General features: G+C 49.1%; 1 protein-coding gene across 3 annotated transcripts in view; it reads right to left on the minus strand.

The window, feature by feature from the left end:
• TBC1D1 (TBC1 domain family member 1) overlaps positions 1–18,232 on the minus strand; it is a 207,937-nt gene that overhangs the window by 16,953 nt on the left and 172,752 nt on the right. For all 3 annotated transcript variants that reach the window (XM_070398004.1, XM_070398012.1, XM_070398020.1), the window contains 4 exons: positions 13,587–13,748; positions 9,462–9,620; positions 3,909–4,153; positions 1,551–1,710 (listed from right to left, as the gene is read on the minus strand). In XM_070398004.1, coding sequence (XP_070254105.1) covers positions 1,551–1,710; positions 3,909–4,153; positions 9,462–9,620; positions 13,587–13,748 — 726 coding nt within the window. The remainder of the gene's footprint in view (positions 1–1,550; positions 1,711–3,908; positions 4,154–9,461; positions 9,621–13,586; positions 13,749–18,232) is intronic.

An 18,232-nucleotide genomic window follows, 5' to 3' on the forward strand; every position in this document is an offset into this window, starting at 1 on the left:
CTTATTTTTTTAGGAACAGAAAATAAAAATGCACTTGGGAAGTAGCTATACAAAAGAGGGGGTTAGTAAACATTTTAAAAACGAAGATTCTTCTAGTAAAGTCAAATGCGAACTTCTTTAAAAGTTCTTCTGGATAGAAGTGAACAATGAAAATCTAACACTTTGGTGGGGCGTGGGGAGAGGCAAGACGATAACTCAACACCACTTATATTAAAAAGCAAATTTTAGGATTTCTAGAATTTGGATATACAAGCTATTTACCCAAAGCTGCCTAATATAGTATGTACTCTCCCAATGTTTGTGAACATCCCCTACTTCCCCTTTAGATGTTCCCTAATTCTAAAAACAAATGTAAAAAAAAGTTGGTAAGATTACAGATCTTTAAGCTATCAAGTTACTGAACATAAATGGTACTTTAAAACCACCTGATGTTGGGAGGGACCATCAGTTTTTTAAACAATTTTTTATTAATTTTTTTACAGAGAGGAAGGGAGAGGAAAAGAGAGTTAGAAACATCGATGAGAGAGAAACATCGATCAGCTGCCTCCTGCACACCTCCTACTGCGGATGTGCCCACAACCAAGGTACATGCCCTTGACCGGAAAAGAACCTGGGACCTTTCAGTCCTCAGGCCGACACTCTATCCACTGAGCCAAACCGGTCAGGGCAGGACCATCAATTTTTTAATAACCTCCCCCTCCACAGAAAATACAATACAAAGAACCTGAATTGTCAGTTATTATTTCATTCTGCAGTAGGGAGAGCACCTGGTACCAGCACTGGCTGTGCTCAGTGTTCCACTGGGCTCCTGGCATCCAAGAGAATTCGCCTTCCCTGCCACCCAAGGCCGTTTTAAAATTGTTTTTGTTTTTTATTTTTTAATTGATGCATAACAGACAAGGCGGTTTTGAGACTTTGCACGTGAATACCTATTTTACTTTGACAGGGACAATCTTCTTGAAAAATAAATCAAGAAAATGGGAGATGGTTTGAGGTGGGAACAGCCTAGGGCTACAGAGGGGCTACAGAGGGTGAGACATTTGGGAAGATCAGACAGGGGACAGTGAGGATGGAACGGTGAGTCATCCACACGGAGGTGTCGCCAGGAGCCTGATGGCAGAGAAAACCAAGAGCTCAGGGCAGGGGAAGAGGAGAAAGGAGAGGGGGAGATGCAAAGAGAATCTAGTAAGAACAGCAGCCCAGAAGGCACTGGTCAAAAAGTTCTAACTGGGCAATCGGTGAACATTGACATCACAGGTCAGGGAGGCTGGGAAACGCCTTCTGGCACATCGGCCGGGGCTCCCTGGCCGAGTCTGTAAGGTGTCAGCCCAGTGTGAGGGAATCGGGTTTCATCCCACATGAAGGCATGTAGGGGAGCCCGATGATTGTCAGAAGTGACGGTCTTGCAATTCACAAAACCCAACCCTGAAATTTAGTGTCAAACAACACCCCGTTCTCACAGAAGACACAGGTAGGAAAACAAGAAGTCTCACAGTGGAGTGACATGGAACATGGGAATGCTGGTTCTGGCAACGTGTGCACCCACTTACCGAAGACTCTAGCCACAAATCCCAGGGGGAACTGGGAGGCGAACACGGTGAGAAACCAGGGCGCGGCGTAGAGGCTGGGGCCGATCTCGTGCTCCTCCAGGTGGTTGTAGAGGTCTCTGTGGTAGTCGTGGAGGAGCCGCGAGAGCTGGTACATCTGGATCTGCAGGGACACAGGGTCAGCGCTCACTGGCCGCTACGCGTGCGCAGTGACTTCCCCCACTCACAGGACAGAGAAGAATTCCTAGAACCTGAAACATTCTATTTGGCTCAGGATGTCGTTTTTAAAAAAATGTATCTTTATGGTTGAAAGTATAGGACAAATGAGAACTGCTACAGATGTGCCCCCTCCTATTGACCCCCCTCTACCCCACACTCCCCCAGGCCTTCACTGCACTACTGTCTGTGACCATGGGTCATGCACAGATGCATAATCCGTTCTTTGGGTCACTGATCTCAACTTCTCGTTTATCCAACCAGAGCTTCCTGGGTGCTCACTGCATGTGAGGCCCTGATGGGTGCAGGCCCAGAACACACACTGGGTCTCCTACCACTTCCTTTCTTTTTCCCGTCCCCTCGTGTCCTTGGCTGAGAGAACCTAAACTTCCATCTGTGGAAACACTTCATAAATTCTCCTACAAATACAATTCCTAGCAAAACTTAAACCCAGGGAATCGGAAATAACGTGCTGAGAGTGAAGCGAACACAGGTGGTGCTTCTGTGGAAGGTTCTGCTGTACCCGCTCAGTTAGTACGTTCCCTCTGGGTCCCCCAACACTGAAGCAGAGGGTTCCCTGTGTGGAGGGTGGCAGGTCTGACAGGGAGCCTGTGAGGAGCCCCGGGCTCAGCCCAGAGCCCAGCAGCCCCGCCGCCCCAACCCAGAGAAACGATAGCCAGAGCGGTTCAGCTCCCTGCTGAGGTGCTGGGGGTTGGGTGTGCACTGTCCAAACTGAACAGAACTGCTTCCAGGGACAGACAACACAGGCCTCTGAAGTACCAGCTGTGGCCTCTTGTTGTTTTTATGTAAAAGAATCGAATCACCAAGGTCACAAGCCCCCAAAAGAGAGCTGTGTGTTGCCATATTGAATGATATAAAACTTAAACATTCTGCTCTGATATGGCAGGGATGTCTGGATTAAAGCTACAGGGAAGAATGCAGGAGGGACCTGACAGGATGCGTGGAGAGTTGATGTGTGTCAAAAGCTTTCAGTGAGTGGAATGGCCTCCTTTTATGAGATTTCTGTCCATGTGGCTCATAGTCAGGGGGAGGTGAATTGGACGTTTACCCACACAATTTGGTGCTAACGTAACCTTTCTAGGAATACTTTCTGAGGCTTTGAAATCACAGTATCTTTCTGGTAAATGGTCACATAAACACATGATCCAACATTCAGGAATATTCCCCAGGTAGGACCCGGTTTTCCCACTTCTGAAGGTGCAGAATCAGCACTCGGCACTTAAAACACACTGCTGTTGGCTTTTCTCTTGATAGGACCTCCCTCCCATCACTCACGCATTCAACAAACACTGCCTGGGTGTCTACTTCATCCCAGGCACTGTTGTTCTAAGAACTACGGATGCAGCTCCAAGATGGATCCAGAAAATAAACAGGTAATTTCAGGCAGCGAGAGTGTGATGCAAAAGAAATGAGACAAGATATCCTGATACAGTGTACACGCCTGGGGTGGACGTGGGGGCACGTGGTGGTCAGAGGAGCTTCTCCTAGGATGTGATATTTGAGCCGACCCCTGGGTGACAAGGGAGGGATCCCTGGCCCAGGAAGTAGCAAACACCGTGGGAAATAGGAGTTAGACCGTCTGAAGGTGCTTTGATGAAGAACAAAAGGGAGGGCCCTAGACACAGAGGGGCTAGCTGTGTGACCTGGTCAAATTCTGTAACACGCCCCCCCCCACCCCCCACCCCAACGAGCTTTAGTTTTCCCACCTATAAATTGAGCCAATGAATAGTGTGTCCCTGAGGGTCAGTGAGGAGATCAGTGCCTACAAAACAGCCGGGGTCATGCCTCGCAGAGAGCACGTTCTCAGCAAAGATCGCTATTATAACGCTAACTGATGGTGGAAAAGCCCCTTAGTAATAACACTGTCATAACTAGGCATGGTGCCAGGTGGGTACTGGAAATATGGGGGCGAACACTGCAAAGTATATATAGAATTGTCTAACCACAATGCTGTACACTTGAAACTAACAAAAAATAATACTGAATGTAAGCTGTAACTAAAAAATAAAAGGATTTCTTTTTTGTTTGTTTGTTTTTAAAGAAAAAGCTCTTTAACTAGATCTGGAAAGGAATCATAAACGTTTTGGCCTTGTGTCTCCCTCAAAGACGTACGGAAGGTTCTACCTGTAAAATGATCATGTCCGGCCGGTACTGTTTCCGCAGCCCCCGGTCAAACATCAGGAACTTGAGCATGTGAAACGCCTCTTCCTCGCCCATGTGCAGCAGCAGGATGCCGGCCACGAAGCTGAGGCCTTGGCAGTATCCCACTTCCTGGTCCAGAAGCGAGTAGGCCTTCAGGATGTTGTAAAGGGACAGCTGCCCCGCGCCCAGCTGGGCCGAGAAGTACGGGTGTGTTGGGAAGGTTCGACCTGTGAAAACGAGAACCATCAGTCGTCGTTTTAAAAAAGAAAGCCTGTGAATCGGAAACCCGATGGCCTGCAGGTTACAGCAACAGCTCCTCGGAAGCCGGGTATCCTACGTGAGCTCCGTATACAAGGTCACCTGGTTGTTCTAAGAAGAATGTTTGCAACCAACCCCTCAGCAAGCATTCATGGTGTTTTGTGGCGGGACAAATGAGAACTGCCACAGGTCGTACAGATACCTGGATTTCAATCTGAAACAGAAGAAAACCGCCTGCCCTCTAATCGGACAGGAGCACCCGTCCCAGCACCATCTGAAGGCGGCCGGCCCTGGCCGGCTGCAGACCATCCCCGCCACTTTGCTAGGCCACCCTAGATGCGTTCCCTGTGCCGGCAAGGGCTTCGGGCCACACGCATTATTTCTGTGCTTTTAAACCACAGGCAGTACTTTGAAACGGACTGAGGAACAGGAGGTGTTTTCTTTTACACAAAAAACACAAAACAGTTACCTTCCTTCCAGAAAGAGGTTAAAAAAATAAGTTCTCAACATCCTGATTATTTACACAAAAAGCTGGTATTCAGCAAAGGTTTAAAGACTTCTTTTGTCCAGGCGGCTTTTGTGGCTGATACTTGTCAAATCCACCTCACCCTCTCCTGGAATGTGACTGATGGGGAAATGTGTTTCCAGGGAGCAGAGGAAAAAGCGCTCGGCCAGGGCCCAGCGGGGACCCAGCAGGGACCCAGGTGGGGATGTTGGCCTCCTTGGATCAGCAGAGGCAGAAGGGGAATCTGGGCCACAGGTTGACTGTTCGGCTTCCTTACTCGGTCGGCGAAAGGAAGAGGACGCTCCGGTGTTCTTGCTCAGCCTCCTGAGAAAGCACTCATCCACCAGGCGGTTTATCTGCACTGGATTGAAGTGGCTGGAACAATCCCCTAACTACCTTCCTGATTTCTTGGCCTGTATTCATGGTTTGCCCGCTCTACCTCTTCCCCCAACAAATGTTCCCCAAACACACCTCACACATGTCCTCCCACAGGGAAAAGCATCAACGGCTCCCAGTGGAGCTCTGCACACTCACCTCCTCGCCTGCCCCCCAGCCCCATCCTCTACTCCAGGGCCGGCCTAGGAACTTCGAGGGGGGCCCCCGGGTCTCTGAACCCCTCCCTGCTGCGGGCAGAACGGAGCGTGCGCCAAGCATGGGATGCCTGCCCCTGTTCCTAGTCTAGGGTGGCACGCCAGCGGCCCTGGCTACCAGCCACAGACATCATGTGAAATTGTCAGCGGCCACGTGGGAAAGTACAGGTGAAAGTAATTTTACTAAGACATCCTGTTTAACCCAGCACAGACAAAATACTGTCTTTTCAACGTGTAATCAATACACAAATGATGGAGACATTTTGCATTCTTTTTTCATACTAAGCCTTTGAAGCCCAGCGTATTCTGTACTGACGGCACAGCTGAGTGCTCACCAGCCATATCCACGTGCTCGACAGACACACACGCTACCACGCTGACCGCACCAGTATACTGCTTTCTGCAGCTTCTCAGAGACTGGAAATACACAGGAAGCTCCTCACTCCATTACCCACCCCACCCCCACCCCCCACCCCCAGCCTCCAAGCAGACCCAGGAGAGCAAGCGCCATGTGCACAGAGTAGGAATGGGCTGGTCCTTAGACTCACCAGCAGACCCGGCCGGGTGTGGTCAGCTCTGAGGGAGCCTTACACCACCTCAGTCTGGGAGGGAAAGCTGTGGGGTATGCACTAGACCAGCCGTGGGCAAACTATGGCCCGAGGGCTGGATCCGGCCCGTTTGAAATGAATAAAACTAAAAAAAAAAAAAAAGACGGTACCCTTTTATGTAATGATGTTTACTTTGAATTTATATTAGTTCACACAAACACTCCATCCATGCTTTTGTTCCGGCCCTCCGGTCCAGTTTAAGAACCCATTGTGGCCCTCGAGTCAAAAAGTTTGCCCACCCCTGCCCTAGACAGAACAATACGGTATCCTGGAAGGGACATGACAGGAGACTAAGAAGACCTACGTTCTAGCACTTTCTGTCACTCAGTAGCTTATAACTTAGGCAAAGGACTTGATCTCTCTGGGCCCCCTTCGTCACCCGAAAGTGGAGTAACAGGTGCCCACGCTCGCACAGGGCTGTATAAAGTTGAGATCAGACAGAGCTAGAGAATGTTCCCAAACGATAAAACACTGCCCAACTACAGTCTATTAGTCTTACGCTTCAAAAGGAAAAAACCTTGCAAAAAAGTTGATTAGACTAACATCTTATTTTACACAGTAAATAAAGAAGCAGGAAAAGAAAGATCCATGAAAAGTCAGAATATGTCCAACCAACAAGCATTCTGTTCTGGCCAGAATACGGATGTCGCTTTTGGAGAAACACTGAAATGGGATTTGTCTCGCTCTGTACTATCCACCTTTCCTGGGCCCTCAGTTAGCTGTGGTGCAGACTAAACAGGAAGCGTAGACTAAACAGCTGCCTTGGCGAATGCCTCCTCTTGGTGAGAGGTGGGGGGAGCAGTGGGCCGCGTGGAGGCACTTCTAGGTGAGGCCTCCCTGCACCGGCCGAGCAGAGCTGGCAGCGGCTCCCTGGAGCCACGGGACACAGTCTTTGCCAGTTCAAGTGCAGAGAGAAGACCGGCCCTGCAGGTCCCTGGATAGAGCCTGGAGAGATGTTGAGGTTACTGGGAACTGCACTGCTGGGAACGGAGCGTCTTTCCGCCTGAGAAGGTATCTGGAGGACGGGGAGGGAAGTGGACAGTGGGGCAGGGCTCTCAGGGAGGTGGCTGCAGCTGGCCCTCGGGGTGGGAGCCGGGCAGCACGGAGCTGACGTGCATGAAGCCTGGCCCTGCCTGTGAATGAGAAAGGCCCACCCTCAGCTCCCACAGGCCTCTCGCTGGCTGGGGGAAAGGCTACAGCAGGCCTCAGGGCGGGGGAGGCCGCCCTGGGTGTGGCCATGGCAGACAGCTCCCCAGAGAGCGGGCCCTAGGCCCCGTGCTGAGCTGGCATCTTCCTTCCCCTGCAGAAAGTGATTACATCTGAGCGGCCATGGAAGAGGGAGAGGAAAGCTAAGAGAAGAGGATGTTTGAATCAAGGAGGGGAAGCATGCGCCCCAGTCCTCCCCTGATCCTGGGAAGTTGGGGTGAGGGAGGGGCCCCACAGAGAAACTGTGCTCCCTCCCTTTCAACCTCCTACTCTGAATTCATTTTTCACTCCATTTCACATGATAGGAACATGATGTCATTTTTCCTGTTACTCATCACATTAGCAAACAGAGCTACTGCCAATTCACAGCACTGCTCTGCTCGGGGTCAGTGGGCCACACGGGCACCAGCGCCACTTTGTCCCCAAGGTATAATCACGGCCTGTCAGCATCCCCTTCACCCAGCCATGCGTTTCCATGGGAACACGCGGGCTCCTGGGCTCAGGGGGGCCCTGATTACACAGAGCCACAGTGGGTTTAGGCTGCCAGTGAAATGGTGTGACCATGGTCACCATTCGACCTGTCTGTGCCTCTGTTTCCTCATTTCTTATCTCAGGGCTGTTGTGAGGGTCACGTGAGATTGAGGTGCTAGTGCAGTGCCTCCTCTTCAGCATCTCAAAAGACACGTGGAGCACGGGACAGGCTCTGTCCTTGGAGCTGGGGCAGCCAAGGGGAAACGGCCCCAGTCCAGCCCACCGGGGCAGGCATCCCATGGGGAGAAAGGCAATGAAAAAGCTGCTGCTGCACCTGGCCGGTGTGGCTCAGTGGTTGAGCGTCAACCTGACCCAGGCACCAAGAGGTCATGGTTCAATTCCCGGTCAGGGCACATGCCCGGGTTGCAGGCTGGATCCCAGTGGGGGGCATGCAGGAGGCAGCTGATCATGTTCCTCTCTCATCGCTGTTTCTATCTTCTCCCTCCCTCTCTCTCTCAAATCAATAAAAACATATTTAAAAAAGAAAAAAGCTGCTGCCGCTACCATAGCACCGAGGGCAGCTGTGGGGAGCGCAGGGTGCTCAGCAGCTCAGGCTGTGTCCCTGGGAGTGAGGTGCTCCCCCCACGCTCTGCACTTCAATTTTCTCTACTCTCAACAGGGATAGAGTAACAGCTACCTGACCGTGCTATGAGGATTACAGAAAGTGGTTGAAGTAAACATCACACACACTTGGTATAAGGTAGTTAAGTATTAGCTGTAAATGCTAATGACAACTGTAGCACTAGTGAATGTGGTAAGTGTCACGGGGGGGGGCGGGGGGGGGGGGGTGTTGGGGGGCAGGTATGAGTGGGACAGATGGCTTAGCAGAGGCATCTCATCCAGCCAGAAGGTGGGAGAAGAGGCTACGCCAGGGCCAGTTTCTCAGAGATGACATCTGAGCTTAGACCAGGAGTGACATTTAGGAAAATGACCCTGAGGGTTGCTGTGTGGCTGGATAGCTGGGAGCTGCCTGACCCAGCTCCCGATTCCTGGGAAGAGCCTCCTCCCACTGGCTGCTGCAGGACCTGAAGAGCCAGGCCTGAAGCACAGGCGGGGGCTCCGGCAAGTCCCAGGCGGCAGCAGCAGCCAGAATGAGCATTCGAGAAGCAGGGCCACACGCTCTGACAGCAGCAGGGCTGGGTTCCCACGGGTCTCCGGGGAGCCCTGCCGCTGCGGGAGAGAGAGACCCAAGAGAGGCGGCAGGAAGAGAGGATGCACCCGCCACTGCCACCGCGCGCCTCGGACAAGCCAGAGGCTCTTCTGTGCCTCATAATTACATCCTCATTACACGTGTTCTTCCCTGTGGCAGCGGCGCGTGTCCAATCCCTTGTTTCCATCGGAGTATTTCCAAAGCTACTCAAGAGACACGATGCCTACCCTTTTCCAAAATAAAGCCACCCCAGGTGCACACAATCTGCTTTCTGCAGCCTTTCTAATAAACCCTGTTGGAAAGCAGGAGAGGCTAGGGAACGTCTCCTGTAATTATACCAGGCCTCGGCCCTGACACTCACGGCTCCCCAGATGCTCCTTCGTTCGGCTATAAAGCTGCCTGTCAATACGTGAACGACTGGCCTGAACCACAGTCACGCCTGGAGCCCTCGTGCCCGCCCCCCGCACACTGCGCAGGTTAACAGCTGCCCGGGGAGAGAGAGAGGTTTCCATGTGTGCGTGGCCAGGGCACCCTGATTACTCCAGGGGCTTTGTTAATTGAAAGCCTCGGTAGCAGGGCTTGCCTGTTAAACCTGAAGGCATGTCACTAAACATCTCGGACAGTCTCCCCAGGTTTCTCCAGTGAGTGCAACATCCACCTCCACGTCGCGTCGATCTGCAGACTCACCAAGGTCGATGAGAATGGCGTGCTGCTGCGAGGTGAGCTGCTTTAAGAGCTCTTTGTACGGCGTGTCCTTGGGCTGCTGTTTCCGGGGAAGCTGGTGTTTCAGGTGGTACTGCTCGGCGAGGAACTTCCAGATCTCACCCCGGTGATGACGTGGCACACCTTCGGGGGTGGGGAGGGTAGAGAGTACAGAGAAACTTTATGCACAGAATTCAACTTAATAATAAAAATGAGTTGTGTTTTAGTCCATCGATCTGAATTCTTGTTCCATGACAGCTAGCAGCATAGGAAGCAACCAGAATTTTGTCCTATTTGCTTCCTTCCTTCCTTCCTTCCTTCCTTCCTTCCTTCCTTCCTTCCTTCCTTCCTTCCTCTACACCCCCTATCTTTCCTCTCATCCCCTCCCACTTTCCTTTCACCTTTCATATATACACGCTTTGGGATTATGCTAGAATCTCCCAGGAATAAACGGAGGGTGGTAGGAGCCCCTATCTGGTGCTGATTCATATGCCCTGGGAAAGAAGACCAAGCATGTAACAGAATGTCATCTCATAAAAGCGACGTGACCCAAGTGCGCTGACATGAAGGAAATCAGATTTCACAGAATCTTTCGCTTGTGCGAGGGGGCATGCAGGAGGCAGCCGATCAATGATTCTCTCCATCATTGATGTTTCTGTCGCTCTCTCCCTCTCCCTTAACCTCTGAAATCAATAAAAACCCATTTTAAAAAAAGAAAAAGAAATGCAGAAATGCATCCTGAAAAACATGTTAAGTGATTTATAGTGGGGCTTTTCACAAAATAACTTTTTTTCCAACTGGGAAGTTTTCCCAGTTATGAGATGAACAATTTCCTCTTATTACTAAATCGTTCCCATTAAGCTTATCAGACCTTTACTTTTTGAAGGAAAAAAACACGGGCTGTGTGTCACTGGACAGTACCACACATTCTGGTATTTAAGAGAAAGCTTAGGTCTGTTCTTTAAAAACAAAGGGTCACGCACAGTGGAGCCAATGTGTTTGCTAAGAACGACCTGGAGTAACCTTCCCACACTCGGTTGTGCCTCCTCTCCTGACCCAAGGAGAACCCAGGGGAGTCCACCCAGGACCTGCAGGCAGGGTTCTGGGAGGACAGGCGGCCACCTTCTACCCAAATGTGAACGCCTTTGTGTTTTTATGACTTGAAAAGTAATACATGCTCACTACTTAAACCAAACACTTCTGGAAAGCCAAAAGGCATCACGAAGAAAATGAAAACTACCCGTAACTGGAGTGAATACATAAATCACCACCCAAAGGAGGACGCTCTGAAAGCAAAGGGGAGGCAGGGTGCTGATTATCTCGCTGGGACAGGCTGTGAAGCAGGGCTGTACCCGGGAACCAGATGCACGGTCATCCTGCTCATTACTCAGACGGCTGCGAACACCTCATGATGTTTTCCTGCAGACACACGCACAACGGGGCGTGAGCCCACGCTGTGCCTTTTTCTTTTATTTAGCGACTCCTTCTTTTGCATCAGTACAAATCCACCGTCATTTTCAGGGAGTAAGACACGGGTGTGGTCACATGGTTGGGGATTCTGGCTCGGTTCTAGTTTTTGGCCTTTAAACAATGCCACAATGAGCATTCTTTCCCACCGCAGAACCCTGCTGACTGATTAGCATCTAGGTTTCTATATATGGCGCTGCTGGGTCAGAGGTGAGCAGTCCGCATCCGGCCCACACTGCCCACTGCTCAGGTAGTCAGCCGCTTTGCAATCCCACTCCTAGAAAAGCACACTCCAGTTCATAAAGTTCTACTTAACATCTTTTATTCATTAAATAAATGAGATCATTTAAATAAATCATTACAGGAACCATTTAAACCCAAGCTAAATTTTGGAATATTTAAAATTCCCCAGAACTATTCTTCCTTCTCCCAAGCTGACATCCTAATCCTGCGGCTCTGATCCCGTTTTAACTTGGAAAGTTCATAAATCCCTTCATCTCCATCACTTAGGGGCTCTTACCCAAACGGGGACTGTCTTTTCTTTTAAGGGCTTGGAGGTGACTTGGCCTCTACCTGGAAGGCCGAAGGTGTGGTTCTGACTTAACCTCATTCTTTTATTCTGAACTACGAGACGGACTGTGGCCATGTGTTTGGAGTAATTAAATCCTATGTGTAGAAACCGGCTGAATAATTGACAAAGCCCCTTTTACAGTTAGAGATACAGTTCCTGCCACGGAAAGCAATGTGGCAATGTCGGGAACACATGAGGAAATTCCAGGTTAGCCTCAGCTCACCTCAGTACACACATTGTTCAACCCTTATCCTTATCCTTAACTCCACTACACAGGGTCCAGATACTGACAGTATTTCTCGTAGCCCCCTCTCCCCCGTAAAAATGCATGATGAAAACCAGTATATCCAGGCGTCAAGCTTCTAAGAAAGTCACACATCTGGAACAGCTGTCACAGGCCCCGGCGGTTTACCTCTTACAGAAGCAAAGCCACCTGAAGACCATCATGTAGACAACAGTGAAAAGGGAAAGAACGAACTCATTCTTTTCTCTTCTTCCTCCTTTTTCAAAACAGCAATCTAGGGCCATGTGGTGCAATGGCGAGCCTCCAGCAACCTCTATGTGAGAACTGGAAGAGAGCGCTGAGCTCCTCTGTTGGTCCATGCCTCTGTTCTAGCAGCCAGGAGGCCAGAGCCCAGAGGTGAGGACACCTGCCAGAGCTCACACAGGGAGCCCTGGCCCATCTGCAACCTGCGTCCCCCACCTGCTGTATTTCTGGTCTCAGAAAACAGCACAGAGGGGCGGCTCAACCACAGGCAGGGCCTACGCTGCCTAGAATGGGGGTGGGAGACCAGCTCTGGCCATTACTCAACTGTTCTAAGTCCAAGTCTCCTTATCCACAGAAAGGGAAAGTCATAACTAGTCATAACTATGTGTTACTAAAATGGATGCTGTCGAAACCCAGATAAAGGTTAGGTAATGAATAATTGACTATTGAGCAAAACCACTTACTCCCTTAGAGATGAAAGATGCATGTGTATCTTCTCCCATTGATCAGCTAATGAAGTCAGAAGAAAACCGTAAAATGTATATGTATCTGCAACCCTTTTTCTAAACACTTGGTTATTCGTGACTAGACTGGCCAGATCCCAGGAGCCCTGGAATCAGATTAGACTCACAAAGCCCCGCCCTTGCCAGCAGACACTCATATGCATTTTAAAAGAAATGGCCGCTTCACTTGAACACGGATAATCATTGAAGTTAAGCTCTAACATGGTGCTTCCCCAACTATCTGTGACGGAGGACCAGCTTTTTCTTTTCAGATTCTCCAATCCACAGCACACTGATACTTTTATAAAACAGCACAAAATGAATTAGTAGAAAAATAAAATGAGGCGGGGGGGGAGAAAGGCTGGAAAATAAAAGTCCACTATTTTTCATTAGGATCTGTCAAATTGCCGGAAAAGAATCTAAAGACTTAGTCTAAGTTCTGTACTCATCTTGGGCCAGTAAGAGTTCAGACTGGTACACGGTCAGCAGACCACACTAAAAAAAATAAAAATTTTAAAAAAAATAGCAGAACTGCCCGCTCTCCAGAGCCTCTGGGCAGAGCAGACACTGCTGTGAGCCCCTGGTATCAGCTCGCTTACTCTTCGCAGCAACCTCTGTTGGTACCCATGTGGAAGTGGGGCTCAGAGAGGTTCAGTCATCTGCCTAAGATCACACTGTAAATTGGGAGGGCTGGGATCTGAATCTGGGATGACCTGTCTGAAGTCTGTGTCCAACGCTCTATGTTGTCTCCCGAGAGGGGGGAAGCCACACAGTTAGTTCTCAGCTTACTACTGAACTCAGAGTACATCTCATAGCATTACCCAGTTTGTAGGCAACTAAGTCCTTGGGTTTTCCTCTGTCTGCTCACTGTTTCCTGGGCATTTTAACTGATTAACTTAAGAGGAATCGTGAGTGGTAATGAAAGTCGCATCAATTAACTAAGATATCTGGAAACAGATTAGTTAAAGAACGAGAACAAGGGGTGAGATGGGACGTAAACATTTCTTTTTTTAAATGTCATACTTCTCCCCAACCATCAGTGAGGGGTGAGGTTTGCTGGACTGATTCCCAGGCAGGCTCACCTTGCCCAACAGCCGAGTGCATTTTTTCCATGTCAAACTTAATTTTGGATCTTCCCGGCGTGCTCAGCATCTTTTCCCACACCGTCGTCACTTCTCTAAGGCAGGGTGTGATCTCTTCATAATCAAGCTTCAGGCGCTTGTTCAGCAGGTCGTTTTTGGAAGCTACAACAGATCATTTAAGAGCACGTTAGTGAACACCGCGGCTACGCGTCTTCTACTGCCACCTGTGGCAGAAAACGTTATCTAAGCTGAGAGAGGCTCTCCAAGGACCCTTCCTTCTCATGTCCAGCCAAACCTTATAGAAGACTACTGGCTTCTACCGAGCATCCTGTTTCTGCTTCCTGGAACAGAACAGAATAGAGGCACACTCTTCAGACGCGTCTCCTCACACGTGAGGGTAGCTAGTATTTCCCACCAACCCTCTTCTGTTTAAAGCTTTACGAAGAAGAATTATACCTAAACCACCAAAGTGGGGCGGGGGGGGGGGGGGGGGGGGGGTCAATACAGGAAGATTTTAAATGGACAGTTCTAAGAAAGATCGAAACTGACGGCCAAATTTCTACCTAAAAGCACTAAATCCTATTTAGATACTGAGTCCACTCCACATCACATTGGAAAGCCAGACTGTGCATTTATCAGGAGAGCTGGTAGGATGTAGGGCTAAGGATAAGCCAACACACAGACTTTGGCAGAGCTGGTGAACTCAGTTTCTTCATGATGACAAATACTACATGTCTTACGTACTTTATACTTAGTAACATTTAATTTGAATGTCCCTCTGAGGCTGAGTAGCTTCCCCAAAGTCCCGGAGCAGGAGGCAGAGTGGCCCTGGGACCCGGCCTCACGGGGTTAAGAAGCTTGCAGTCAGTGATTACACATTTTCTCTGGGATTAGGCACGGGTCAATTAGGGGACTTAAATGTTTTCTAGAATCTGGGACAGCTATCTGAGCATAGAGTATTCTTCAGCGAAAGATTTTCAGTACAAATGTGATCTCTTTAATAGATACGGGACCACTCAGATCTTTTTGCTCCCGTGATCAGCACTTACCAGTTTTTGGTCAAGTGCATCTTTCTAGAGGTTTGTCTGTTTCATCTAAGTAGTCAAGTTTATTGGCATAAAGTTACTCTTCGTCCTACAGACACTGGTAAGTCAGTGCACACACCTCACGAGTGTGTTCCCCGACCCCCTGCAGATATACACGCTCTCCACACCAACCCCGTTTCATTCCGGAGGAGACCCGGGCTGAGCAGGGTCCTTCCTGTGCCTGTGAGAAGTGCTGGTGGCAGGATTTGAAGCCCTCTGGCTTTAAACTGCTTTGGTTCTGAACACCAGGTCCTATTACTTTTAAAATGAGAATTACAGCCCAGCCTGCTTGGCTCAGTGGTTGAACATCGACCTATGAACCAGGAGGTCACAGTTTGATTCCCAGTCAGGGTTGCAGGCTCGATCCCCAGTGTGGGCCGTGCAGGAGGCAGCCAATCAATGATTCTCTCTCATCATTGATGTTTCTCACTCTCTCTCCCTCTCCCTTCCTCTCTGAAATCAATAAAAATATTAAATAAATATAAATAAATAAAATGGGAATTACAGCTACTTCACTGAGTAGCTCGTGAGGATTAAATGAGATGAAATAGACCAAGCATGCACAAAATGCCTGCTCACTCGCACGTGTGCCACAAATTATATTATCAAAACTATAGACAGTGGAAGGCACAGAATGTTGCTTTACAAACTAAGAGCTGATGATATAAAATAAAATATTTTCTTTTCCCAAGTTAGAAATTGAGCAAATGCTAACGCAGTAAATCTGGCTAACGGGACCCTGGTGGCGGACCTTATTCCTCTGACGCACAGATTCGGTACCTACCCGGCCCAATTACCGCCGCCCGGTACAAATACGTCAAAAGAGGGCGCTGCAGAGGCCCGCAGAGACCCCTGGTCCAGCCCCTCATTCACAGACACAGTCACTGGAGCTCAGCGTGATTAAGGGCGTGGCAAGGTTACTGACTGGCTGGTGGGTAGCAAGTGGCTCAGGCCTAGCGCTCTCCTATTTTTTTTTTTACTATTTTTCAGCTAGTATCTCTGTTCTTTTCCTTCTTACTTTGAAGAATTTGCAAGGTCCTGCTAAACAATTCCCTAGATCTGTGGAGTTCAAAATTTTTTTTTAAATGTCAACCCCAGATTTTTTTGTGGCTGTGAGGAAACACAGAAGGTATCATTAGCACTGAACTAACCCCCGTGGCAAATCGGGTCAGGCCTAGCCTTGCTTAATGTGAGCAGCACAGGGCTCCGGGAGCCAACGCACATTTACTTCCCTGGCCGTGAACTCTGCCTGGGAGCGTCTGGCTGCACTGAAGAGCCCGGCAAGCAACACAAGAGACAGGCTCTGAAGTCAACAGGTCGGGAGCGTCTGGCCAGAAGACTCAGCTGGAAAGGCGTAATCCATGCATTCTGCTGTTGGCCCTGACACCACCGCTGCCTAAATTCAGTGGCCTCCAAAATGCCTGTCAGCCGAGGCAGATGGTGCGGGCCTGTGACAAACGTCAAGGTGCCAACGCAAGACTTTTAGATATGAGACCGAACTGTTTGAAATAGTGAATAAGGGTCTACAGTCCCGTGTCGGTGAGTTTCTGGGGCTGGGGAAACCAGGACTGCACGAGAGTCATCGAAAACACTTGTTATCATTTAACATGGACGTGTGAGCTCACTTGGACTTTGGACTAACGTTCAGATCGGATTTATGTCCCCTGCATAGGGTGGGCTGTGGCTGCTCATTCCCAATTCTGCACTGTTAGCAACCGCTTCCACAGATAAAACACTCTTCCGACTGCCACCGCCTCCGGAAAGCTGAGAAAGGGAAGGCTAGGGGGCTGGGAGCCTCAGTAATTAAATGACCCCCGAGCTTGTGGAGATTTTGGAAAAACTGCACCCATTGTTTAATATTTTTACAACCAACATGTAACATTTGTTTAACCAGGGGAAAACCTTTTAAAAATATCTTCAATTACCATTCAATTAAAATTCCAAATTCGATGGGTCACTATGCAGATGTAATACCATTTCAATCTCAAACAAGAAATGCCAAACTATGAGAGTCAGTCCGACAAGCAATAACGTGCTGACCAAGAGCTAGGCTTGCACTGAACCACGCCCTGCTGCCTGGCAGTAGGCTGCCTGCGTCTTCATTTATAGGAGGGAGAATGGCCTTGCAGAGGGGCCTGCGGGGGACTGCTGGGGATGCATTTTAGTCCCAACATCACTGAAAAAATAAGCTGTTTAACTGGGGGAATTACAATTCAGCTTCCCCCTGTCTACACTCTATAGTGAGCGAGGCAGATTTTAATGACGTCGTTTGGTTCTTTCTCAGATGCAATGCTTCCAGAACTGTAATAATATTTGGTCCATATATGCAAAAGCCAGGAACTAGGCTTAGCAGTAGGCAGGACCTCATACGTGTTTCTTTAGTTTCTTTTCCAAAGAGCTTGCCAGTTGGCCTGAACCCATGATCAATTTTAAGAGCCACTCCCAGCTGCAATTTAACTTTCCTTTGTAAAAGCAATTGGGGGGGTGTGAGGGGGAGCAATAGAATGGCTGTCTCTCTAGCACACAGTACATTCCCTGATAAGCTCTTATCAAGTCTTGCTTCTGTATTTAATGACAAAACCCTGCCCCGAATCCCACCCCAACACAGCTTACTAAATATTTTTTAAGCAATTCACAATCAGGCTTTTACTGATGATGATTTCTCAGCAATACAGGCACTGTACACGCTGATGCAATGCTTTCTAAATCCTATTTAGCAAGCTTACTGTGCTTTCACCACAAAGGTAAACACGTGTTGAAGTTCACAGAACTAAAAAGAGAAATGAATCCCAGCAGTAAAAACGAAAGGCCACCTGGGACTGAACGCTGCAGGTGAAATGAGGAAGCAGTGGAAAGGTGCTGGGCGGGGCCAGTGCACATATACAGCTGCCAGCAAGGTGTTCCAGGTGACCTCAGGAAGTGTCCCAGCTCATTCTGGTCGGGCAAGTCGCCATTTACACAGCTTCACAGGACCTCTGCTTCTCTGGTAACCTGATCTCGTCAATGATAGTCACGATTCTTCCCATCATTCCCAGGCCTGCCAGCACCATTCCTGTTTCACAGGGGAGCCCTGATGTTCCGTGGCTGTCATTTGCACAGTCAACCAGGATAGGCACTAAGGTTTATGACCTACCTGATAAACAAGACTGTCTTTCCCTTTCAACAAAAATCTCAACCAACATGCACAGGAACGTGGGTGCTGTGCTCCAAAGCTGTCACTCAACTGATGACACACTCAGTGATGCCATCCCCATCAAAGCCCCTTTAGATCGCTGCTTTTAGAATTAGTCACCTTCATGGAGCTGGGAGAAGTCCCAGCACTGACAGCACCCTCGCGGAACGGCCCATCTCACTCAGCTTCGATACTGAGTCTACGTCCACAAGCAGCCTCTTACAACGGTTGGGCTACTTTCATATCAAAAGTTCTTATTACTTCATATTTCATTTCTTGTATTTGGTCAAAGATAATAGACTTATCTGGACTATGAACCGTATTAATCAAATCCAGTGTCTTCATGACTTTCAGCTTCTTACAAAGAGCAAGATCGTTATTAAAAGATG

The sequence above is a fragment of the Myotis yumanensis genome, unplaced genomic scaffold, assembly GCF_028538775.1.
Source record: "Myotis yumanensis isolate MYYU_CA2020_CCGP unplaced genomic scaffold, mMyoYum1.0.hap1 SCAF_1, whole genome shotgun sequence".
NCBI classification, from domain to species: Eukaryota; Metazoa; Chordata; class Mammalia; order Chiroptera; family Vespertilionidae; genus Myotis; species Myotis yumanensis.